The sequence below is a fragment of the Urocitellus parryii genome, chromosome 5 (genome assembly GCF_045843805.1).
Source record: "Urocitellus parryii isolate mUroPar1 chromosome 5, mUroPar1.hap1, whole genome shotgun sequence".
NCBI classification, from domain to species: domain Eukaryota; kingdom Metazoa; phylum Chordata; class Mammalia; order Rodentia; family Sciuridae; genus Urocitellus; species Urocitellus parryii.
The window spans coordinates 89,666,829-89,694,416 of record NC_135535.1 but is presented as its reverse complement, the minus strand read 5'-3'; the positions used below and the strand labels follow the sequence as shown (position 1 = coordinate 89,694,416).

The 27,588-nt window shown below is 35.4% G+C and overlaps 1 protein-coding gene across 4 annotated transcripts in view; it reads left to right on the top strand.

Annotated features, from left to right (window-relative positions):
- Positions 1-27,330, top strand: part of Slco1c1 (solute carrier organic anion transporter family member 1C1) — a 41,290-nt gene extending 13,960 nt beyond the window's left edge. For 2 of the 4 annotated variants that reach the window (XM_026391950.2, XM_026391948.2), the window contains 9 exons: positions 696-794; positions 2,529-2,774; positions 3,766-3,930; positions 7,654-7,849; positions 11,992-12,157; positions 15,082-15,266; positions 16,972-17,036; positions 25,389-25,503; positions 27,108-27,330. In XM_026391950.2, the coding sequence (XP_026247735.2) occupies positions 696-794; positions 2,529-2,774; positions 3,766-3,930; positions 7,654-7,849; positions 11,992-12,157; positions 15,082-15,266; positions 16,972-17,036; positions 25,389-25,503; positions 27,108-27,330 (1,460 nt within the window). Of the gene's footprint in view, positions 1-695; positions 795-2,528; positions 2,775-3,765; positions 3,931-7,653; positions 7,850-11,991; positions 12,158-15,081; positions 15,267-16,971; positions 17,037-25,388; positions 25,592-27,107 lie in introns of all 4 variants that reach the window. The other 2 variants (XM_026391949.2, XM_077799139.1) reach the window with 2 other exon arrangements.
- The last annotated feature ends 258 nt before the right edge of the window (positions 27,331-27,588 follow it).

Here is a 27,588-nt window from a genome sequence, read left to right as displayed (position 1 = left end):
TAGATGTTATGCTTAACTGACCGTAAACATTTTTGAAAGACTATCAAAATGAGACTAATTCAAATTTTTAGCCATGGAGAATCTAAATGGGAACTAAAGTTTGCCCATTTTAGGAAATTAACTACTTCAGAGTCTTGGGGTTATTTTCTAACTAAGGGATAGTTAATGCATTAACAGTGTTCATTTATGTGCACGTTTGAATATAGCATAATGAATCCCACTATTATGTAGAACTATATTTCACCAATTAGAGTAAATAATTAGCTGAGTATGGTGGTACACACCTGTATTACCCACAACTCAGAAGGCTAAGGCAGGAGGATTGGGAATTCAAAGCCAGCCTCAGCAACTTAGTCAGGCCCTAAGCAACTCAATAAGACTTTATCTCTAAATAACATTTAAAAACTGGTTGGGGATGCAGCTCAGGGGTTAAACACTCATGGGTTCAATCCCTGGTACAAAAAAAAAGTAAATAATTAATTTTTAAAATGTGTTTATTCTCCAAAAGCAGAGAAATATTTATTTCCTGATTCAGTACAGCTGAAAATTTGATGAGTTAAACACAAACAAATGAAAAATTGAAACATTTATAGCTAACTGGATCTCACATTTCTTGTTTAAAATTTTATTAATATATCAAAGAAAAAAATGGAAGTGTTTTTCTTTTTCTTTTTTTTTTTAATTTTCTGCTACAGGGTGTGTGCAGACGGTTGCAATTATAGGACCAATCTTTGGCTTCCTGTTAGGCTCATTATGCGCCAAACTATATGTTGACATTGGCTTTGTAAATCTAGGTAAGGGGTTTATTTTTGCTTATTTATTTATCTTAGTTACTGTAGCTTTTTAAATGGGGACAGTGTGGAAAATATCAAATTTCTTTTATTAATAAAATGACAAGTTGTAATCTTTCATAAAATGAATGTAACTCCATGTAAATATATTGATATGATCATCACATACCTTAGTAAGTGAAATAAGAAAAATGAGCAGTGATCAGAATGGGATGACCCCGGTTTGTTATTCAGTGTTCCCTTTCTCACTTCTGGTTTGCCAGACTCAGTGCATCTCAGCATAGTGAAGGAAGACTGAACACATGGTTCCTTGTTGGGTCTTGTTGGTTTCAGGTGTGTCAACATTAATCGCAGCTCCATGAACTGATAATATAGTACAGGGCTTGCCAGAAACACCTATGATTGAAAGTCTCTGGCAACCAAATTTCTCTCTTTTTTTCTTACCAAACAGCATCATAACAAGACTGGTATTCCATCCAGAAGATTGCTCATTTAGAAAAGAAATATATTCCCAGCCCTGTGAGATGTAACCTCAAGAAACTGATGGCATTTATCTGTTGTTTTCTTTTTAAAAATAAGTCCCCAAATTACTTTGAAACAAGAAAATGAGTCACTAGGAAAAAATATCTGGAATTGCACATTGGAATCATGTATTAAACTCAAGTATAAAATTTTTACACTTTTTAAATAAAATAAACTCTAAAACACGTCCTCAAAATGTTGTTTATTCATTCACTTACCCCCTCAACATGATTTTATATTTACTGTATCCCATGTTATTCTACAGCAGTGAACACAAGAGTTGAATTCTTAGTCTTTGTGAAGTTTTAAAATCCAGTTGTAGAGACTCATATATAGGAGGAAGAATAGATGTGATGAAGACTATAGAGGAGAATTGTTAAGTGGAGCAGTTAGCGTGCAGTGATAAGCTCTTAATAACATTTACTAGGTAGAATGCAATGGCAACTGAGTCTACTTGTCAAAAGACATGTATTTATTTTGTTGTCCTTTGAGTGTGAGAGAGGTATAATGATATATTTTATAGGTTCCTACACAGAAAAAAAACCCACTTTGTTTGATTCAAAAATTCCAATATTTACTTTTTAGTACCATGAGAGATGATGTGCAAAAGTAAAGTTTTTATGATACAGAAGATTGAAGTTTTATTTGCATATACAAATCTGGCTTCAGACCTAGAATAGCTCTGAAATATTATTAACCATATTAACCAAATTATTATCATTTGATAAATAACATTCTCTTGATTTAACCTCAATAAGTCTTAAATTAGTCGTCTGTGTAATGAGAGATTTGTACTAGATTTGGGCTGGTGGGTGCATGGCATAACTCTGAGAAAAATCAGGCAGATATTCCATAGGTAAATCAAAAGAAGGTGGTACTGCTATGAGGCAGCTGGCACATGAGGTTTTGATTGGCCTCTTCCTGCCAGGATTTTCACTGCAGACCCACAAGACACAGCTTGAGAATCATAAGACCCCTTCCCCAGTTTAGACTCTATACTGTTAACCAAAGGAAGTTCATCCTTCACTAACACCCTATTTCCTTCAAGGAGTGAGATAATCATAATGTTCAGATTAGGAAAAAATATCACGTATGAATTATTAGGTATTTTACGATGTGATAGAGATGATGCTAGGATTTGATTTTTTTTTTTAAGTAACTAAGTTCAATGCATTGGCTTTGCTGCACGTGCTACTTAGCCATCTTCTCTTGCAGACCATGTAACCATCACCCCGAAGGATCCCCAGTGGGTTGGTGCCTGGTGGCTTGGTTATCTCATAGCAGGAACCCTAAGTCTTCTTGCAGCTGCTCCTTTCTGGTGTTTACCCAGGAGTCTGCCAAGACCCCAAAGTGCAGAGGACTCCAATTCCTCCTCTGAGAAATCCAAATTTATTATTGATGATCACATAAACTATCAAACACCTCATGGAGAAAAAGTAAAAGTAATGGAGATGGCAAGAGGTAAGGTGAATTCTCCTTGAATTTGAAATACTTTCAGTTTTCCTATTAGGACTTTGGGGCACTTGTAAAAAAATACCATTTTCTTCCCTTCCTGTGTTAAATATAAAAATATAAAAGAGAGAGAAAAACTTTCAGGAAGTGGAAATGGAGTTCAAAACATGAGCTTTATATTACAGGAAAACTGATTGGCCCACATGATCAGAAGTCTGGACAGCCTTCCTTACTTATACCCATGCTCTCACACCCCTCCAGTTTAGTCCTGCTCTTGTCTCCACCTGGGGTTGCTGCATTCTGTCAGTCTGAGTGGGCAGAAAGGAAGAGTGAATCTTCAGGGTTTTCAAGCCATTAGCAGCCAAGAGCCATCCATTTGAGAAATGTGTACCAATGCATGTCTCCCACTAGCCATCAAAGGAATCAGTGTGGAGCAGGCAAAAAGGCCTAGTGAATTCCCTTCATGGAAATGGGTGGCCAACAAATCCTCCCCTTCCTCATTTCCCTTAGGCAATATTGTATTCACACTATAGAAATTCTTCAGTTTCCAACTGGTTGGCTGCATAATAGGAAGAAAAGAGAATGTCCAAGCTCCTTTCTAATTCTGAATACATGTGTGAAGTGAAGGTAACATCCATATTTCTTTCCTTGTGATTGTGATCCCCAGTTTGAAGACTAAAGACCAAAAAACACCTGTGACTCTTATTTGGACGATGAAAGGTTATTCTCATTCCTTTGGTTTTAACCCTCATCAGGGTTCCTAGCTGATGTATAGCTCTAATAGTCTGTCTTGCATGCTTGCAGAAGCAACTGTCTATGTCTGGATAGAACCTGACCAGATTGGAGTCCAGATGTGTACATATGACATGTTTGGGAACCACATTGAATGCTCCTGAACACTATGTCACAGGGACCCAGCTATCTACATCCTGCTGCCATATTTCTGTCTTCTACCAAGGGTGACACTGTTTTTAATTATTTCATGTTATTTGTCTTACAGATTTCCTTCCATCGCTGAAGACTCTTTTTGGAAACCCAGTGTACTTCTTATATTTGTGTGCAAGCACCATTCAGTTCAATTCTCTCTTTGGCATGGTAACATATAAACCGAAGTATATCGAGCAGCAGTATGGACAGTCTTCCTCCAAAGCCAACTTTGTTATTGGTGTGTTGTCCTTCATGATTTCCCATGATTACTGTCTTACATGCATCTTGCTAACTTTAGTAGTCATAGATTGTATCAATATTTAGACTGAAGGTAACTTAAGGTATTTTAGATGAACTTTAAAAATAAGTATAAAAAATCCAGTAGAGTAAAATACTTAGTCTGTGGCAAAACTGTGTAGCAAGAATTATTTGTAACTGTGAGTGTGTGACCCAGAAAGAACTGCTTGCAGTTTTTGAAGAAATAGTATCACATAGACCTACTGTGTACTTTATTAAGACATTGTTAATGCTGGATATTTGTGTTTCAAGTTTAGCCGAGACATCACACCTATGGCCATTTTGCATGAACAGTTTCTGGGATTATATAAAATGGGTATTTAGATTAGGTTAAAGGGTATTCACCAAAAAACAAAGTTTATATTTGCTCAGAGTCAAAGGATTTTTCTGACTCCTGCCATTATAGTTATTTAAAGGGTTTGAATTCTGGCACTTCAGTACAATCAGTAATGAGAAAAAAATTTAAGGACTAAGAAAAGCCTGAAGAAATGAATGAAGAGCCAGAGTCTTCATATAAGTGAGCAACTGGAAGTAACTGGATACCTTTAAAACCTACATTATTCCTTTTGTTCATGAATATATCATTTAATCTTACTGTTTCAAGGCAGAAAATATACTCTATTTCTTATGACATGTTCTTTTATTATACTCAATGATTAAAAAGAATTTATTTTTCATAAAAAATTTTAAAAATCTTTTCATGGCTGGCACTGTGGCACATGCCTGTATTCCAAGCAATGTAGGAGGCTGAGGCCAGAGAATCACAAGTTCAAAGCCAACCTCAGCAACTAAGTGAGGCCCTAAGCAATTAAAAAATAAAAATAAAATAAAATAAAATAAAAATTAAAAAGGGCTGAGGATGTGACTTAGTAGTTGAGTGTCCCAGGGTTTAATCTCTAATATTAAAATAAAAAACAAAACAAAACAAAAAACCTCTTCATATATCTATTTCTGAGAGAGGAAAGCATATTTTGTACTTTTAGAGATATAATTTTCCTGTAATGATCTCTGATAATGGGCACTTAGCAGATACTAAATTAATCAACCCTTCAAATTTGGGTTACTCTCCAAAATTCTAGATGATAAAAGGTTTGATTACTAAACTTTTTTTTTTGCTTTAAACATTATTGTTTCATATTATTATTGACCATTTGACCTGAAGAAACATTTTAGAATTATTTTTCCCAAACCCCATCTAAGTCAATCATGAAAAAGGAAAAGGAAAATGAAGAAGACCATCTTCTCCCCAGGGATTGCAGTGCCAGGACACACCTTAGCGTGTGCATAATGATGAATAAGTTTTTTATTTTCAAATCATGGTACATCACTTAGCTCCAGAGGAAATGGAACCTGGGACAGAGGGAGAGCTAGCTGTTTCTATCTGCACATTTTAAAAATTAGAAGAAAATATTAGTGTTAATTAACTTGGCTCAAGAGTAACTGCTTCTGTTTAATTATTTTCTATTATCTGTTTTTGTTTTTAAGATACTAATCAAGTGCCTTTTAACTGACTTTTGTCACTTTGGGGCTCTGGAATACTCTCATTTGCCACACCCACAAATATCAGTTCAGCTGGAGAAGCATTTCTCCAACTGCGTGATTATGCCCCCTTCAAGCTTGGAGGCTTTCTAATATGGTCATTTTAATGCTAATTCACGTAGCTCATATTCGTCTCAAAAGGGATGGAACAAATTACCCTTGTGTTAATATCTATCCACATGTGATGAATGCATTTTTAAAATAAAGTCATATAATAGTAAGCTAAAAATAATTATATATTTGATATTTTGGGTTCTATAAAACTTAGTTAAGAGGCTGAACATACAAATTTAGAAAGAAAGAACAAAAGAAAGTAGGTGGAAGGAAGGAAGAAAGGAAATTTGCTCATTGCTCATTAGAGATAAAACACTAGATGTCAGTGTTTTGTTTTCACTTAACTATTTCATCCTGGGTTGTGAGTCAGAGGCTTGAGAATTTGAGATGATTGTTTATCACAGCAAATGCTGAGTTTGTAGTTGTACCTGTCTGATGGCTAGAATTTATACAAGTTTCCGCTTTTCTTAGTATTTTGAAAAAAAATTATTGTCTCAAAACCTGAAAATAATGTGGGCATCAGGATTGACTGATACACAGTATGAGAAATGAATTCTAATTAGCAGAGAAGTTGTTTACTGTTGAGTGCCAAATTGTTCTCTGTTGTTACACCTTTTATAGACTAACCAACAAGGTACCAAAGAGCCTCTTTTCCCAAGTCTTTCCCAGCACAGAGATTCCATTCTTTATTCCACTCCCAATACTCTTTGTAAATCTGATAGAGATTAATTTTAATTGTGCCAGATATTGTGTTAAGAACCTTTCATGAATAATTTTAACTCATTACCTTAACAACATGTAAAGGTTGAGCATTCCAAATTCAAAATGCTCACATGAAGCCACAAGTGAAAAATTCCATGCCTGACCTTAAGCATCTGTCACAGTTACAAGTTCAGGCACATCTAAAGTATTATATAAAATGACCTCCAGACGATGTGTATAAGGTGTACAGGAAACATAAATGAATTTCTTGTTTAGAATTGAGTCCCATCACTGAGATGTATCATTATGTATTGGCAGATATTCCAAAATCTGGAAAAACATAAAAATAAAAAATCTAAACTATTTCAATCCCATTCAAATAATGGATGCTCAAGTAGTAACTCCACATGACAGGTGAGGAGACATGTTTAGAGACATTCAGAGAATGATCTGCAGTTGCACAGCTATGAAGTGGCAGAAGGAGATCCAAACCCAAGCATTGGGGTTCCCAGGGTTCAAGCTCTTCACCATTCTGTGGGATCTCTTCCTAGAGTTGATTTTAACCCACGTTTATCTGATAACTAAGTGAGGTTTCTTACTATTTATCAAGGACACTATCTTCCAAATCCCTTGAAGGTGAGATGGTATATTCTAGTCATAGAAAGCCTGAACCTTGACTTTGGACTCCCTGCTTCCAAAGCTAGCTTTAGCAGTTGCTAACTATGACAGTGAACAAACTGCTCTCTGAGTGAAGATAATAGTATGCCTACTCTTGTAGTGAAGAATAAATGCTTAGCTAAGTGGACTGTACATTATAAGTAAATAAATACATGGTGTTCTTGTTGTTACTGGGAAGGAGACCAGCCAAGGGTCTAAGAAGCTGGACCAAAAATAAATAAATAAATTTTGCTGGGCCAGAAAATGGAAACCGATACTTCTGTTCTTTTAATTCTCTACTTTTCATGTGTCTATTATTTTTTTTAATGTAAAACCTTAAGGAGCATTAATGGTAACATACTTGCCACCTGACTTTAACTGCTAACTCTGGGATTAGACCAGAAAGACATCAATTCATAGATTTATTGATTAATCAATTTATTGATTTCAGTACTTATTCATTTAATATTCCATGTTAAACATTATACCAGGCAGAGTTTTGAGACTCTGACTCCAAGATTTTAATGAAAAACTCTTGATACATGTTAGTGAATGATAGTGGCTGAATATTTCTATAAGTTAAACTGACAAAACAGTCTAATATTACATCAGGAAATATTTCCTTTTTTGGTATAATTTTTTGGGAGATCTAAGTGAGTGCACTTGAATTTCTTGGAGATTCACAGAATAACATATTTTCCTTGTTCCTCAGGGCTCATCAACATACCTGCGGTGGCCCTTGGAATATTCTCTGGGGGAATAGTCATGAAAAAGTTCAGAATCAGTGTATGTGGAGCTGCAAAACTCTACTTGGGATCATCTGTCTTTGGTTACCTTTTCTTCCTTTCCCTCTTTGCTCTGGGCTGTGAGAATTCTGATGTGGCTGGACTGACCATCTCCTACCAAGGGTATGTTTCTTCATCATACAATTTGAGGAGATTGATTTGTTTATTAGAGTTTTTAAATAAGGTAATTTTACTTTTAAGTATCATAACTATGGAAAAGGAATTATTGCTTTATTATGGAATAACTCGTGATACTTTAAAACTTTTGTTTTTGTTTTGTTGCTGTCACCAAAATTTGTCATTTCCCTTATATTTGAATATCTTTTGGAAGCATAAAAGATGTCAAATCCACACCTTACATTAGAAAAATCAACCTGATAAATGACACAGTCTGATTGTGGAAATACAGACATTGAATCTTGCCTCTGCCTGTTCTTAGTGGAGTGATGTTTTATGGGTTATTTAAACCAGTCCAGCTTCCATTTCCCCAGTTTTAAAATAAAAAATAATAATTTCCTGTTAAGGTTTTCTAAGGCCTAGTAAGATCTTGTAGAACAAAGTGATTAGTACTTGTCTGACACAAAGTAAGTGTTCCATTGCAAGCAATTGTTTTTCCTCCCTTAGGGAATTTGGGTAACTAGACTGGTCTCTCTGCCATCCTCTATGGTCTCTGTTGAACTCAAATCGCAGGGAATTTCAGGAGAGAATGGCTGTCCCTACTCTAGTGACGCCCACAACAGCTAGGTGTCTTACAGTGGATCAGAAGAATATTTCCTATTTATATTTATTGTACCACTGTCATCCATGGTGGGTGAATAGATTGCTTAATCTCCAGAGTCTGTCTCTCTTAATACAAGGCTAGATCTTGTGGTTCCTATTTCACCATTTTCTTTATGGGTCCTTCCCATCTCTCTGCCTCTTAACACAAGTTTCCAGAGGTAACTTCCGTCATTCTTTCACCCATCTTTACATTATTTGTCCCTTTGATGGACCAGGCCAACCTCCTGGATTATATCTGCCTGACTACCTGGACCTCTGCCAGGGGCCCAAGACAAGCACTCTGGGCACTATTCTAAACCTATCTGTTTGGGCTTCTTGCTTCTTGCTCTCCAGCTCTCTTCCTACTCCTTCTTCCATGCTTATCTGTCTTGTCTTTATGCTCTGACTTCTGTTGCCTTCATTGAACTGGTTTCTTCTGTTGACTGAGCACAAGTTTTACTTTTTACCATTTAAGATGTTCAGGAAAAACAGTGTGAAGTCCATAAATTATGTCTTCTGGGAGTTCTTACAGTAGTGTCATTAGACTTAACTGGGTAAATTGTCACCTTGGTAATCAGCAACATAGATTTAGAATGTTAGTTGTACATATTAAATTAATTGTACATATTAAATTGTACATATTAAATAGATTCTGGACAGAGTAGAAACCCTGTGTCATTTTTAACAGTCCCTATGATCCTTATGGTAGATGGACAGTGGGAGACAAATTAATACTTTTTACTTTACAAAACATGCTTTTATTTTCTCACTTGTATCCTCCAAATATCTTTATAAGCTTAGTTTTGTTATCTTTGTAACTATTTTCCCCAAATTAAAGTCTGTCAATGGTAAAAATCTTGAATTTGAATACATGCATGACTCAAAGTCTAGTGTAGTTTCTACAAGAACATATTTTTCTAAGTTATAAGCAAACATAAACAGATAGCAACCTCAATAGCTGTTGAGGTTTATATTGAAAGTATATTTACATAATCAAAGATGATTATGCTGCTGCTGCCAACAATGCGATTTTGGTATCTGGGATTGAACCCAGGAGTGCTTAACAACTGAGCTGCATCCCTAGCCTTTTTAGATTTTTGTTTGTTTGTTTGTTTTTTGAGACAAGATCTCGCTAAGTTGCTTAGAGCCTAGCTAACTTGCCGAGGCTGGCTTTGAACTTGTGATCATCCTGCCTCAGCCTTCCAGGTTGCTGGGATAATAAATGTTCACCCCTGTGCTTGGAAAAGATTAAATATTTTTAAAGAAATAAAAGGTAGTATATTCTTTGAGAATTAGCCTTTTCAAAGCAGTCACTTTGAAAGACCATTATAGCATTGCATTGCAATAAGGCAATTGTTTAAAACATTTTGAAACTCCTCTTTTGAAATTGCTTTCCACATGTTTTACAATATCCACAATAATGGAAAATACTTAACTTTTGAGAATTGTTTTACTACTGGAAGCAGCCAAAAGAAATGGCAATATCACTGAGAAAATCTTTCACCTTTCAACATAAATGTTTTGAAAGAAAAATTTCATTGGGATTTAAACATTCTGGCATATTTGTTAAAAGTCTTCTTATAATTAAAATATTGAATTACAACTCCACTGTCAACACTTTATTCATAAAATTTGTATGTGATTAATTTCTTCCTTAGGTGTAAATTTAAACTTACTTTCAGTAATGTAAAATAATGCTTCCCATGAATTGCCCCACAATGCTTTGTTCCAAAAGAAAATTTTTATTCTGGACACTTGAAAAAACACTGTAGACAAGCTTTAGATGTGGGAATGACAGAAACCTTTATTCTGTAGTAATGAGAGTAACCCTGATGTGAGATAAAAACCTAGAACCAAGGCGCCTGGAAATGTTCTACTTCCAGGTTTGTCACCAAAAAATGATGTGATTTTTGAGTAAGTTACCTACACACTTTGGACCAGACCTTCCATTTGTCAAATGAGAGACTGGCCTAAATTACTTTAAATTTCTTTCCAGTTCCAACCTTCCACAATCTCAGCCCCATAGTATTCATAATGGCCTGATTTTTGACTTTCAGACTAATTTTAATAGTTTCAGATACTAACAGCCTCAGCTAATAGTTAATACTTTATGGAAGAAAATAGGATTGAATATTCCTGTAGGACTTTCCAGGGGTCCTGAATACCCTTTCACTCTTTGGAGTGATTTTTAGATGATCAAATCCATAGCAGTTTGAGGGCCATGGAATTGAGGCCAAATGACTGATTCCTTCTCCAAAATAAAATACAGTTTTTTCTATGATGATTGACTTCCTATAATTCTTATTTCTTAGTCTACCATGTGCAAGGAATTCTTGATGCTAGAAATGAAGGAATGAATAAAACAAATGGATCTTACCCTCATTGAATATACATTCCAGTGTGTTATTTGTTCATATAAGTCCCTCAAATATCTTTGTTTAAAAAAACAGGGGTAGGCATGAGCAACGACATAAATAAATTCAAAATGGAAGAGGAAAAGGTGAATTATAAAGACCCAATGGGTGTAATATAGGGAGCATATATAAGTGGTTATCATTGCTATAGTGTCCTTTGAGAAGAACAGAGGGCTACAAATAGTGCAAAAGAGTAAGAGTTAAAGTGTTAGACCATCTGGCATGAGGAAAATTGAGGGAGGGAGAATTCTGATAGAGATGAAGGGAGAATATGAGAGAACAAAATAGAACAAAAGGAAGGGAAAGAAAAGAGAGAAACCAATCAATATACAGAATAACCATAAAAAAGAGCCAGCACCTTGAAGGTAAATATTGCTTTATTCGTACTTATAGCCATCTTCCATCTTCTGAAAGCTAAAATTAGGAGGTTTCAAATAAAATTTTAGGACTAAATGATCAGGTAATTTATTGATATAACGTGTGCAATCAGTAAGCAAGAATGATATAAGACATGGAAGAGATCCATACTGTGGAGAATATACAGGAGGAAGGACAGGTGACCTTAAAATGCACTGTTGGTAAGACATCAACAAGTAGATGGGTAGCTCCTACCAAAGTTGAAAGTGTGCTGGATGCTAACTGTTTGGCTGTTTTTTTTCCTGACATCTTACCATTAGCACTGTTCATTCTATTGATATTCAGAAAATCATGAAAGAAACAAACCCCCACCCACACGCACCTGAATTGCAATAAAATTGGGTCAGAAATGGTTCTAGAAGTTTACTTTCCTCCCTTATAGTCATGTTTCTGCACCTTTGCATATAAACCCATTAGAGGATCCCAGAGGCAGGAAACTGGAGCTAAGTGGGCATTGTGTGAATTTGTAAGCTGTCAAGATAACTTTCAAGAGGAAGCTGGGTAGTAGTCAACTCATTTAAGTATCAGACACTAGCATTTCTGATGACAACTGTGTTTCCAAAAGGCAACTTTGTTAGCACTACCATGTATGTCTCTCAAGAACATTGACTTTTGAAAATAGTAGGGTGCTGCCTGCTAAGAGGTAATGATTTATGCTGTTGCATTTCTTTTCAGAACCAAACCTGTCTCTTATCATGAACGAGCTCTCTTTTCAGATTGCAACTCAAGATGCAAATGTTCAGAGACAAAATGGGAACCTATGTGTGGTGAAAATGGAATCACATATGCATCAGCTTGTCTTGCTGGTTGTCAAGCCTCCAACAGGACTGGAAAGAGTGTTGTAAGAACCTCCTCCCCCATAGTATAAGATCATAAGCCTGTTATCCTGTAGAACTACCCTCCCTTCAGGGACCCAGCAGCAGATCACACTGATAGGAACCCTGGCTCTTACCCTTCCTTTCTCTTTCATGTGAAAATAGGAAATTCATCACCATTCCTAGTAGATCTAAAGTAAACAGTGAGTAGTCTATTTCTCTCATTTTGCTTAGAAGGAGTATTAGTCATGAATAATGAAGTCCCCATCTTATGATTATACCAAGTTTCCTTACCCAAAGACCAATAGTCCTTGGAGATTTTAGGGGCATGACAAATAGAAGCCTGTGGTAGGCCGTCTATGTCAAGAGGTGTTGGCCCACGAGTCCAGGAGCTGATTATTTGAGAAGGTTGATAGTTGGGGAAAGTTCTGAGATAAGGAAATCTGTGTGGTAATGAAAAGGATAGGTGGGATAGAATAGAGGAGAGATATGAGCTGGAAATCTCAGTAAGAAGCTGTCTCAGTTAGTACAGACTGCTGTAACGAATACACCATAGACTGGGTGGCTGAAACAACAAACATTTCTCATAGTTCTAGAGCCTGGGAAGTTCAAAATGAAGGTGCCAGCAGATCAAGGGCCTTAAGAGAGTTAGCTTCCTGGTTATCTTCTCCTTCTTCCCTCAGCCTTCCCTCTCTGCCTCAGCTGACAGAGAGGGCGGGCAAGATGTCTCTTATGAGGGCTATGACCTCATGACCCAATTCCCACCCAAAGGCCTTCCATCCAAATACCATCACATTGGGCATTAATATTTCAATATGAGAATTCAGGACAAGCATTTGGTTCATAATGAAAACCAATTGTGAAGGCTATTATGCTCTTAAATCTTAAGTGACCCTTGTAAACACGTTTTCATTCCTGCCCAAACATGGGATCTTCCTGACACTCACTGCGTCAGACCACTTGTGACTGATGAAATCTGCCTTTCTTTGGCAGTGTTAAAGGGCTGAAGGGTGAAGCACGTGTATATGCTTAGCAGCTGAATAGAACTGCTTAGGTAAATGCACATGAAGATAAAGTTTGTTGATTCTTTTCTCAGATGATTTTTCTGTTGTTTTGGCATTTTATTCAAATCAGAAAGGATTGGCCTCTAGCAACAGTGAATAAGACTTTGACCTGTCTGATATTTGAGTTTTCACCATCATCTTCTCTTCTATTTCCTTTCCATTTGTTCCTTCCAGCTACTACTCTTTTGCCCAGAACTGCATAAAAGATCTTAACTTGAGTACCCATTGCCACCACAGAATAAGATAGGTGCTTTAAAAACAAAATTGCATTTAAATCTTGTGGTCTTCAAGTAGTTGGGTATTTTATATATTTTCTTCATGTGAGAATTGAGACACTGAGATACAAGGAACTAATATCACACATCTAATGAGGGTTAGGAGTCATAATTTAAACATTTTCTTCCTCCCCCACCCTTTTTTGGGTACTGGGAATTGAACTCAGGGACATTTGCCCACTGAGCCACATCCCCAGCCCTATTTTATATTTTATTTAGAGACAGGGTCTCACTGAGTTGCTTAATGCCTCTCGATTGCTGAAGCTGGCTTTGGACTCACCATCCTCCTGCCTCAGCCTCACCTCAAGCCTCTGGGATTATAGGCGTGTGCCACACCCAGTTTCTCAAACATTTTCAACTTAACAACAACAAAAACTATATTGCTACTCTTCCTAAAAAAGGAAATGCCAGCTTTATTTTAATTCTTTATCAAAAATCACAATTCACAAACTCTTCTGTGATAAAAATGACAACTAATTATAAATATATATAAAAATATATATTTAAGAACATATACATACAATGAAATGAAATTTTACAAATGATTTTTACAGAAATAAACTATTGAAGGTTTTTAAAAGTTGTCTCTCTTCAGTCAAACTTCAGTTGAAATTTTATGTATCATGATTTTTTTTCCTAACGACCAACATAAATTCCCCCTAATATGCACATTTATTCAACAAATTTTTATCAAATACCTAAAACAAAGGGTTAATTGGGTGTCTATTGATAACAAAGCAGTGTCTGTCTGTATCAAGATTGTATTCTAATGGGGAAATAATGTTTAACAATTGAAAAACAAGTAGGTGATATCTGGATAGGCATTGTGAAAAAAATAAGTTAGGCTGAGAAGATGGAGTGATGGGGGGGTGCTATTTTGAATGAGTGGTTGTGGAAATGCTCACTAGTTAAGTATCTGAACAGAAACCTGAAAGGAGGGTACCATCCACGTAGTTTTCTAGGAGAGGAGATATGTTGACAGAGGAAATAGCAAGGCCATGAGGCAATAGGTAACTTTCCATGTTGGGGGGGGGGTGTCAGGGGCAAGGGCCATATGTGTGGTCAAAACAGGAGAGCAGGAAGGGCATTGATCCACATGATGGAGAATGTGTAAACAACTATAAAGATTTGCGATTTCATGTAAATGTATTAATGAGCAACCACTGAAAGGTTGAAGATATTGATGCAACCTAAGTGCCACTTTTTAAAAGATTTACTTTGGTTAGTATGCGGAAAACAGACTATAGCTAAATAAGAGTAGAAACAGGTTGACCACAAAGAGACCACTGCAATAATCAGAGCAAGAAATAATGTGACTTACACCTGGAAGTGGTAGTAAAGGAGGTCAGGTGCGGTTGGATCTAGTAGAATTTTCTTGATTGTTCTGCAAGATTTGTACTTTTTAGACCAACCATCTGCTCTTTGATATTGGAATATCATATCTCTAGGGATTTCCCCTTGTGCAATATACTTTAACATGTAAAAAAAAGACTATTTTTTCCATTTTTATATAATGAATTTATACTATACCGTAGAATCTTTTTAAATAATTATCTTTGATTTTATTTCATTATTTCCTCAATAATTGGACTTTCCTGTATTGTATTGCAGATATTTTATAACTGTACCTGTGTGGGAATGGCAACCTTTAAATCAGGAAATTCTTCAGGCGTGGTGGGCAGATGTCAAAAAGATAATGGATGTCCCAGAATGTTTCTGTATTTCCTAGTAATTTCTGTCATCACCTCCTATACTTTATCCCTAGGTGGCATACCTGGATATATATTACTTCTGAGGTGAGTACTGTTTCTCTCCTCACCAATTTGATTTAAGACATAAATTCTTTTTCTGTGGAATCATCATGACACCTCATAACCTTTTCAGGGAATTTGTCCCACACCCTTGTTCCACTTTTATGTGGCTTCCACTTTAGTATACAAAATGTAGATGAACAGAATGTTTTGGTAAAAAATGTTTGGAAACTGTTGGTCTAGAGCAGTGTTAGTGCCTTTGTCACTGTAGTTATTCAGTAAATACTGTAGGTTGTTTCTGATGTTGGTGATAGTATTAACTAGCACAGATAAATTGTGTTTTAGATTAAATACACTTTTACCAAGTTATGGGAGATATAATTTATAAGATAATTCTAAAGTTCACCTAATACCACAATGTTTGTGTTTATTATTTTGATCTATAGGTTATTATTTTCTGCATATTCTTTCAGTTTATTGGAATTATCATGGGTGATTTCATGTCTTTGAATCCATTGAGATTCCCAATCTATGCATATCATGTCAATGCCTAAACATTTTTGCATATAAAACCCTGATTTTTATAATGATGCATTCCTTTGCATGTTTTAAATTGATATGTAAAAGGACATATATAATAAATTGAAAAGTCCAAATTTACTGGAAATCAATCTTCTGTGACATGACTTGAGTGGTTTTCAAATTAATTCTCATATCCAAGGATGAATACTAAGTTTTTCTAGGCTGAAACTTTTCAAAAGTATTGCATGCAGTTTTTAATTTCTCAGTTTTTATTATGGAAATCAATTAAGAAAGAAAAATAGGAAATAGAGCTTACCATCTACAAATTTGCAATTCTCAATGGTTTAAGAGATATCTGTGTTGAAAATTGGGAGTGTGAGTTTGAGAAATGTACAAGCTTTGCCTTTCCATTTTCATACCAGTGTGGCTACTTCTTTAACACCTAATACTGTGCCAGGTCGTTACCTGGGCCAAGTGAAAATCAGATTGCTTCCTGTAGAAAGGAGTCATTTGAATGAACCATGGTGAATGGCAATGTTAGAAGGACTCTCTTGGACTGAAGGAGAACAATCATGATGTTTGCCTCTTTTAAAACAGAAACTAAATGGTGTGATTTATTGGAAGTATTTAGCGACATAGTGGTTATACATCATTATGATTACTACTATTAAAATCCACAGGTCTAATAAAGTCATAATGTCATATTAATGATGCTCTTGTTGTTTTATGTATTCTTGTACTTTTCTGATAAGTTCAGATCCCCATTATTTAGCAAAAATGTTTAGCATGACATAGTGACTTATCAAATTTGTTCAAATTGGCTCTGTGCTCTTAGATCAAAAGTCACAAAACCTAGTGACAGCTTATTGATCTTTTATTATTGCTTCAAATTCTTGCAATTTCTTAGGGAAAATTTCTTTTTTCTGAGCTTTGCTGTGTTGCTAATTAAGCTTATGATTGTACTTTATCCAATACCATTTGAGTATGTCATCTAGGGGTAATTTACCTTCTAGAAATAGTAACTCTAAACTCACTGAAGCAGTGCCTATGACGGAACACAGCTTTTACACATTTCATCCTCTCCATGTGGGCACCTAGTAGGTTCTCTACAAATGCTGCTTGAACTCGAACATGATTTTGCGTGTGTTAAAGTGATTGTCATTAACATTTCTACTTGTTTTCATGGGTCTTATTTATTCATTTGTAAGAGTACTTTTGTTGATTTCAGGTGCATCAAGCCACAACTTAAGTCTTTTGCCCTGGGTATTTACACCTTAGCAATAAGAGTTCTTGGTAAGTATAATCTATGATCTAATTTAGGGTTCCCATCATAAGTATATTTTGAAGACTTTTCTGAATATTTTTAGAGAATTACCATGCATAGCTAAATAATACAGTGGCTAAGGCTATATTCTTTTTCTTTTCTTCCTTTGTTTATTCTTTCCTTAATTTCTTCCTGGGTCCCAGAATTATTTACTGGGTTCTGTGCTATCCTTGAGATAAAATAGAGATTTTGTGAAAGGAATCACAGTTTTTGTTTAACACTCTTCCAACACTTTTCTGTCGTCACAAAATCCATGGCCCTTATGACAGAGCCCTCAGAGAGAAAGCCAAATATTACTCAATAAGAAAGGCTGAAGACTAAAAATATTTTTTTCAATTATTAAAATGGAAAGAATCCTTTTGAACTGCTCTCAATGCTCATCCCTAGGATATGACATTAGTTAGCAAGATCATTTAAAGAAAACAAGGGGATTTAAGTAGACAATTCTATAAAATATGATTGAATGTTTTTCTGACTATGCAAATTTTTAATATGCATTGGTTAAAACCCAAATAAAACAGTGAATGAAATTGATAAGATTTCTGTCCTTAAAGAGTTCATAGTCTAAAGAAGAAAATAAAATAATTGTAAACATTCCTCTGAAATTTGACAAAAGAGAACTATATAGGAAGAAAAACCTGAAGCTTTTTAAAAATTGAAATTTGGTTTACATAGATCTTGATATCAAATGGTTGTGTATGAAGATACCATATAATCCTAGTGAAACTGGGAAAGAAACAAATTAAGGTAGTGCCCTCATGGCTCCCTGCAGTTCTACAATATAAAAACAGAGATTCTCTAGAAGAGATCAGATGTTGAGCCTGAGTTATATCCCTGGCTGGAACTTATCTGTCTTTAGGATTATAGATGTAACCTACAAAGTAAAAACAATTCTAACTAAAGGAAATGATTTATAAAATTGACGTGATAATGATAATATTTGAAAATGCCAAAAAGTAAACAGAGTCAAGAAACAAATGATAATCTGTGAAAGTTTTGTCATTTATATAACAAATATATAATATCTCCATTATAAAGAGATTTAAATTTTAAGAAAAAGACCACCAAACAAACAAATAGAAAAATGGCTAAGTCTGGCGTGGTAGTATGTGCCTGTAATTCCAGCAGCTCAGGAGGCTGAGGCAGGAGGATCACAAATTAAAAGCCCAGATGCAGCAAATTAGTGAGGCCTAAACAACTCAATGAAACCGAGGGGTGGGGATGTGGCTCAGTGGTTAAGCACCTCTAGGTTCAATCCTTGATACCAAAGGTGAGGAGGGATAGAAGTCTCACCTAACTTCCTTTCTTCCATAAAAATTTCAGTATGTACTTCTAATTATAAACACCATGGTTTCCTTTGGTCTAATGATTATCATAGCTTAAAATAACTTTTTTTTTTTGTATCAGTGAACATACACTTAATGTTCAGCTTTTTAAAATTATATGTTTCCTTATACATGCCTATTTGAATCAACAAAGTTCACACATTGAACTTAGCTCATATATCTCTTAAATATCTTTTAATCTGTAGGTTTTACTTCCTTCTATATTTTTTTATCCAATTATTTATTGTGAAAAACTCTTCTAAAGAAGATTTTTAAAAAATTATAATGAATGCCTATATAGCCTTCATTTGGATTCATCATATGTGTCAAAAAGATACTAAATTCTCTTTCTTTCATCATATATATATTTTGCTGAATCATTTGTAAATATGTAGTGGACATTCTGACACATCACTGCTGAAGACCTCAGTCTGTATTCTCCTATGAGAGCAAACATGGTCTTATATACCCCTGGTACCATTCTGGCACGTAAGAAACCCAACATTGATATGATACTTTGTCTATGATATATTTCACATTCAAATTTCTTTTGCTGTAACAATAATAACATCTATAATACTTTCCTGCTTTTGATTGAGAGTTTATCAAGGGCCATATCTTGTATTTAGTTACCTTTTTGTCTCTAAAAATCCTTCATTTTTTAAAAAGAGGCAAAGCCAGTTTTTTTTTGTAGAATATTCCATCATTTGCAATTATCAGTTTGCTTTTTTCCCCCATAGCTTTATTTAGGTAAAATTGAAGTACAATAAAATGCACATATTTAAAGTATGCAGTTTAATCAGTTTGACATGTATGTAACCAACATGATCAATATTAAAAGAATTTCCATTGCTTTTTAAAAATTTTGAAATCATACAGACTGTGATTCCTGCATGATTTATCACACTAGAAATCAATCACCTTAAGATATATAGAGTCCCACCCTCACATGTCAACTATTTCAAAATTAAATGGCACACTTATAAATATCTCACAGGTCAAGGAAGAAAACACAAGAAAAGTAAATAAGTGCTTTGAACTAAGTGACATTAAAGGCTTAAAATGTCAAGATCTCTTGGATGAAACAGTACTCATATGAACATTTATAACTTAAAGTACTTGTATCAGAAAGAAGCTAGAATAACAAATTATGTTCAAATTATGTAGTAAAAAGGAAAAAATATGGGAGAAGAAATATATGAAATAGAGAAGAAATAATGCAGCTAAAATTTGATAAAAAATTGAATAAGTCTAATCAAGAAAAAGCAAGAACACAAAAATTAATATCCATGGAAACAGACCTATGAAAATAACCCTACAGACATTAAAAGGTAATATTAAGGTAATAGTACAATTGTATGCCAACATATGTGATAGCTTACATAACATGGTCTATATTAGAGATGGATCTGTGTGTTGCTGAGAAGAACGTGTATTCAGTCATTGATGGATGAAATATTCTATATATGTCTGATAAGTCTAAGGTATCAATTGCATTTTTTATTCCTGTAACTTCTTTATTTAGTTTTTGTTTGGAGGATCTATCTAGTGGTGACAGAGGCATGTTAAAGTCACCCAGTATTATTGTATTGTGGTCTATTTGATTCTTGAAATTGAGAAGGTTTTGTTTGATATATGTAGATGCTCCATTGTTTGGGGCATAACTATTTATGATTGTTATGTCTTGTCGAAGTATAATTACCTTAAGAGTAGGAAATGTACTTCTTTGTCTCTTCTGATTAACTTTGGCTTAAAGTCCACTTTATCTGATATGAGGATATAAACCCCTCTTGTTTTTGCAATCCACATGAGTGATATGTTTTTCCCAATCCTTTCACCTTCAGTCTGTGGATGTCTTTGCCTATGAGGTGAGTCTTTTGGAGACAGCATATTGTTGGGTCCTGTTTTTTAATCCAGTCTGCCAGTCTGTGTCTGTTGATTGATGAGTTAGGCAATTAATATTCAAGGTTATTATTGAGATATGATTTATATTCCCAGTTATTTGGGTTTATTTCTAGTTTTTAATTTGAATTAGTTTCTCCTTTGACTATTTCTTTAGTGTAATTCCTCCCTTTGCTGGTTTTCACTTTTTTTTCCATTTCATCTTCATGGAATATTTTGTTGAGAATGTTCTATAGTGTAGGCTTTCCAGTTATAAATTTTTCTAATTTTTGTCTATCATGTAATATTTTTATTTCATCTTCAAATCTGAAGCTTAGTTTTGCTGGTATAGGATTCTTGGTTGGCATCCATTTTCTTTCAGAGCATGGTATATGTTATTCCAGGACCTCCTAGCTTTGAAGATCTGGGTTAAGAAATCAGCTGAGATCTGAATTGGTTTCCCCCTATGCATAATCTGATATTTTTCTCTCAGAGTCTTTAAAATTCTCATTATTCTGTATGTTAGGAATTTTCATTATAATGTGCCTTGCTGTGGGTCTGTTTTAATTTTGTTCATTTGGGGTCCTATAAGCCTCTTCTATTTGATTTTGCATTTCATTCTTTAGGTTTGAGAATTTTTTCTGATATTATTTCATTGAAAAAATTGTGCAATTCCTTTGGTTTGTATCTCCATGCCTTCCTCTGTCCCAATAAATCTTAAATTTGGTCTTTACATGTTATCCCATAGTTCTTGGAAGTTCTGTTCATGGTTTCTTAACATCTTTTCTCTGTGGTCAAATCTATCTTCAGGATTGTATATTTTGTCTTCATTGCCAGTGGATTAGTCTGTTGGTGATGCTGTCTATTGAATTTTTAAGTTGGTTTATTGTTTCCTTCATTTCAAGAATTTCTGCTTAGTTCCCCCCCCCCAGAATCTCTGTCTCTTTATTGAAGTGATCTTTCACTTCTTATATTTTGACATATCTTCCACTTCCAATGTGGTGTTGATGGATTCTGTTATTGGAATATTTTGGTTTGTTTGGGGAAATTTGTTTCCTTGTTTTTTATGTTATTTATGTGTCTACCCATCTAGTAGTATGGATCTGAGGCGATAGAGTTTCTACCCTGTGGACTAATAGTTTCCCTGAATGTTTCTAGTACTTCACTATTTAGGAGGAGAAAAATAATAACCACCACCAATGCAAACAATATACAGCATTAAGCCAAAGAGTTCCTACTATGATGCCTACAATTTTAATTATCACAATAAACAGAAATAATATGTCAGTTATTGCCTATTGTAAAAACAGCAAGTTTTCAAAAGAGTTTATAATTTCAAATAGTGAATGGGGAGAAAGAAGAAGTCATATAGGGTATGATGATTATGAGGGAGCAGGAGAGAAGTGGTAAAAAAAATTAAAGGAAGAGTAAAAGAGAGAACAATAGAGATTGGCTGTTAGCAGAAGAAAAGAGAGGATCAAGGGAAACAGTAAGGGAAACATATACATATATAAAGTAAAAAATAAAAACATTAAAAATAAAGTAAGAGAATACAAAACTAAAATTTTCTAATCAAGCATCCTAGTTTACAAAAAACTAATCCATGAAAAATAACTGGCTTTAAAAATGTTAGAAATGAGGAAAAAAACCAAATATGAATATGTCTAAATGTACATGTAGCATTAAGGTTATAATTAAACAGAGAAAAAAGAAAAAAAAAGATCTTGATGAAAGTTAAAGAATTCTTTCCATTGGAGTTCAAAATGTTCTGGAGATTCTAAATCAGTGCACCTCCAGGACCCAGTAATTGCCAGTCCACCCTGAAAGACTCACCTGGGTTCCACTCATGTGGTGGAGGAGCCAATTCTTAGTTTCCAGTCACCTGCGGCCCCATGTTTCCTGATCTTGGGTTCCATCTCCAAACTCAATCTCTCCAGCCCCTGCTCTTCCAAATTCCTGGCCAGGCATGCCTCTCCCAGGTGATCCTGCAAGTGGTCAGATTGGAGGAGAAGGGGTAGAGCCAGGTGGGTTTCCATGACAAGTTGTCCTCTGTGAAAGCCTCTTTCCCCATATGATTTTTCTCCTGGTCACTTAAGCACACTCTATGTCACTCAGTGTGTATTTACTGGGCCTGTATTTCAGGTCAAACTTGGGTTTGCCAGAAATCGACCCCCTCAGTTGCCAGCCCCTGTGCAGCATCTGCAAAATATTTCCTTCCTTTGTCCTCTACACACCACCTGGAGAGATGGAGGCATCTTTCTCTGTACATAGATATTGTGCAATGCATCTTTCGGGTTTGCCAGGCAATGTCCTTGATCTCTAAACGCCCTGTACCTGGATATGCCTTGGGTCTCCCAAAACTGTGGGTTTCTTTAATTCCCTTATCCCTCCACTATGCTCATGGAGGGATTGCTCTGGCTGGTGCTTCCAGCCCAGCCATGGCAGTGGTTGTGCTGCTGGAGATTTCCTCCTTATTTTATTATATCCAACCTCCTGTGTCCTCGATTTGCTTTGAGTGTCCAGTTTTACATTTCAGTAAAACTTACCCCCCACACTTTTTTTTTGTTCACCCCCGCTTGCTGAGTAGCTGCCTGTCTGCTTTCTTGGCTTCACTCTACAGAGTAGCCAGGAAGGTGAGCTCCTTTATTCTGCCATCTTGAAAAAAAACTCAAGATGTATTCTTATTGATAAAAATACAGAAGTCATCCAGACTGATGGACAATTGAGTACAGAGGAATACCATGAGACAGGTAGCAATATATTCAGTGGCAAGTAAATGGCTTCAATAAAGAGAAGCTGTTTGGTATGAACCTCAAAGAAGCAATGTTGAAAGAGTTAGAGCTTGGAGGTAGTGACAACGTAGTAGCGTGTCAAACCCCACTTCAGATATGGTCCTGTGGTATGTAGAAAATACATAAAGAACATTCCCCACCAAAGGGAGACACAGGGTAAGTGGTATCTTGAGGAAAAAGAATGTTTTCATTTAAGAGAGAAAGTGGGAGAGTTTTCTTGGAAGGGAATTTGTTTCTGAATGAGAATTTCCTAAAGGGGATTCCCTAAAGGTCTGGGAAGGAGCTACTTGCAGTGGGGATTTGTGGGGAGGAGTGAGCACAGAGCAGTATGGAAATGAAAGGATGATGACAGAAGATGACCAGAGGGGCATCATCTTGGATGGTGGCCAAATATGATGAATATCTATCTTTTTGCTTTTGATAAAAAGTAGATAAAATATATTTGGTGAGAACGCTATGCAGGTGCTATTATATGCTGCTTGGTACATCCCAGTGGGAAGCACATGATTTCAATTTATGTTATCACTTGACATTTAGGTTGTCCTCTTGATGAAAGTAGTGTCCACCAATTTTGTCCATTGTAAATCTTTTGTAATTAATAAATTGTATGACATCTTGAGATTATGTGAATATTCTGTTACCCCAAAATCTTTCACCTAAAATTTAAGCAACTTTTGATGATACTGAATTGAATCAATTATTACATGAGTATTTGTAAAACATAGGCAGACTTTCCAATCAAAAATATTTAAAAATATTTCCTACATGTTATCAAAGAACAAATTGATAATCTCTTTTGGAATTGTCATTAATGTGCTTATGTGACTTAAAAAGTTTTAGTGTTAGTATACTATTCTGTATAATTACACAAAGTAATTTATAACAGAAGAAAACATATAAAAGAGACTAAAAACTCCAATGCCAAAAATGTCCAGGCAGTTGATGGAAATAAGTAAAGACGGCAGCAAGAGAGCAGATTTGGATCTGGAGAATGAAGTCCACATGGACATAACGGGTGGGTGGAGAGTCAGGGTGGAAACAGCTGCTATTCAACTCCAGCCAGCTGTTACCATGAGCTGCTGGATAATGCAGCTTTTAAGAGAATTTAGAAATCTACAATTTCACATGAAATCTCCTGACACTTAAATATTAGCTACTTATTAAAAACACAAACTTATGCAGATCAAATAACAGAAATTCATGGACTACCAGTTCAAAACATGAAAAAACGAAATTGAGTGGTGAACACATTGTATTTATCTCCTAATACTTTTGTTAAAATTTGTATGTGAGAGATTGTCTTTTCTCTAGAAAGATGAGTTAAGTTCTCAATAAACTGATTGAGAATCTATTTGAATTTATAGCATGCATAAGAAAGACAGGTTTCCTGCTCCCATATAGCTTTCATTGTACCAGGAAAGGCAATTAAACAAGCCATTACAGGAGAATTAAAGGTTTTGAAAGGAGTACAAGTGCTGTGTGATGTAGAACAAAATGATTTAATACCATTTAGGTCATCAAAATAGCCTTTCCTGGGGGAAAACATTTAAAGTGAAATCCAAAGGGTGAGTGCATTAAGAAAGGGAAAGGATAAAGTGGAAAGTGTTTCAGATAAAGAAAATTATAAAAGGCATTCAAGCAAGTGGGAAGCAGTGAAAGAAATTCAGTAAAATTCAAGTTTTTGAAATATAAGATAGTGAATATTGCCCAAATGAGGCTAGAAATATACATGAGACCCAGTGTCCAGTTGGCAATGCTTGTCTTAAGCAATTATCTGCCTAATTGAATGACCCAACATCTTTGTGGTTAATGGACTGCAGAAGGTTAAAAAAAGAGGCAGAATCATCAATCCTCTATTGTTTTACATAAGGGTATAAGTCATGTCAGAAAGAATAGAGACAAGAGAATGTGTTGTATCTGGGAGGTGACATTGGCATGATTTAGTATGGATTAATGTCGTGATGAACAGAGAAAGGAGATGGTGGAATCAAAGGTGACTTCCAAACTTGTAACTTTAGTGCTAGTTGCCAGGGTGGCTACTAAAAAAAGAGACAGTTCTTTGGAGAAAGAAGCTGTCCTGTATTGAGTTTGACGTAATGGGAGACAGTCTTCTGGAGGTAAACAAATGGCAGCTATTGCATGAGTTTGGAGTTTATGAGAAAAGACAGAGATAGAGAAAGAAGTTTGTAGACTTCAGCATATAACCGATAGCCTTTCATCTCCCACACATTAATTATTGTACTAAAAGTCAATGGTTTCAGATAACACTTATAACCAAACGTATGCATGTGCTTTTAGGAGTCATTATTTGTCTTCCTCACAGCAGGAATTCCAGCTCCAGTATATTTTGGAGTTTTGATCGACACTTCATGCCTTAAGTGGGGATTTAAATGTGGAAGTAGAGGATCCTGCAGATTATACGATTCAAATGCTTTCAGGTACCATATGTTCCAATTGGGATGTTGCTTCTACAACACCAATGTGACTGCCACTAATAAGTCCTCATGTAGTTTCACTGCTTGCAAAGTGAAGAACAGTCTAACCAAAAAGTCTGTTTTATAAATAATTTTACTATTTGGTTCTATGCTAGGTATTTCATTTTCCCCATTCCTTACATAGATTTTCACTTTAAATGAATAATCATTTAAAAAATATGTTAAAGATTCCAGAATATAGTAGCATTTTAGAAGTTCATACACACAAATGGGTAAGTAACTCCCTGAAACTCAGAAGCATTTAAATTTGGGTCACATTTTGGATTTAATTCTATTCTTTTTCATACTGAGCCAAACTGTACCATTTACGTCAGTTATAATCCCTTTGGGCAAGAGTTGAATTTGGCTCTGAATCTCTCCTGCTCTTATTGCCAAACTGATGTTCAATTATTTCAGTACTTGAAATGCATAAAAGTAAAAGGTTTCCGCTGTGTGGGTGAGTGTGTATGGGGTGGAGGGCTTGTTATTTTCACTATAGTATCATTCAGTTCAGTTCATCAAACATTTAGTCCTCTTGTTGCTTAAAGCAATGCTTCAATAGCTTAAAAGCAAGAGGATTTTCTAAAAGACTTACAAACTGAGCATTTCTTAGAGAAATAAACTTGGTGCTGAACCATCTAAGTCGGATGTGAATTGGGCAGACCATCTCAAATAACCATGTTTGATTTAATAGGCTTTGATGTTATGTGTGAAATTTATTTTGGTCTTTGAAAGGGACCTGATCTGTGAGTATAATTTGGGCTTTGCTCATTTGCTAAGGCTGTATTCACTTTAGTGTGGAGACAATATAATCCAGAGACTGAACGTACTTTTAAAAGGTGACCGTAATGCAACATTTACCCTGCCTTTCCCTACCTTCGTATTTTCTGTCAGAATATGGAACCTCAGACTTCTCATGGAAGAAATTGATTTAAACCTCTGGTTCATTCTTAAGTCATTCAGCTTTATTGAGGGATCCAATTCCCCTTAGCATTGTTTCATGCACTTGTTTCATAGAAATGAATTTGGGAAAGATCTGAGGATGGGGTAACCACACAGTTTCTCATGCAAATTGGACACTGTTGAGAGTGAAAGGAGGCATTATTAAAGTTACACTTGTGGCTGGGGCTATAGATCAGTGACATTACATATATCTGGTAGGCTCAAGGCCCTGGATTCAATCCCCAGCACCGCAGGGTAAAAAAAGAAAAAAAATTGCAAAAATAATATTACCATTGAAACAATGCTAACATATACTGGGGCTGCTCTGGGCACACAAGGATGTGGTTATCTGGTCTAAGGGACTCATTTTCAGAGAGCATAGAGCTGATTACATGGTTTGTAGTAACTAAAAATGATAGTACTGCTGAGAAATTTCTTTACATTAGCATGTTGCCTTTGATTGGCTGGCTACCAGTGTTCATAGAAAGGCATTTTATAGCCACCATTCGACTCTAAAGCTGCATTCATAAAGAAAACCATCAAGATGATGTCATTACCTTCCTTGTACATTTTATTTCAAGTTAGGTAGTTGCAATAATTCTGACTGAAATTCTCTCCTCTTCCAGACACATATATCTGGGACTAACTATGATACTGGGCATAGTATCCATTTTCCTAAGTATTGCAGTACTGTTTGTTTTAAAGAAAAATTATGTTTCAAAACATAGAAGCTTCATAACCAAGAGAGAAAAAACAAGGGTGTCTCCAAGATTTAGGAAGGAAAATTGTTCTCCAAGTGATCATTTGCTACAGCCCAACTACTGGCCTGGCAAGGAAACACGACTCTAGAAAAGTGACAACTCAAAGGTGTGTTCTCTACTGTGTGGAAATTCAGCAAACAAATAAAAGTTTAATCAAAAGGGTTTTGAATGTGTAATTTCTTTCTTCATGCAAAAAGAAAAAAAATTCTACTTTGCTTTTGACCCTAGGCACTAGATAATATTCCCATAATCAATATCATTAAGCAGAACAAAAGATGCAGATGACAAAACTAGCTTTCTATCTTTTAATTTATACACAGACTCCTTGCATTATTTATGGATTCTG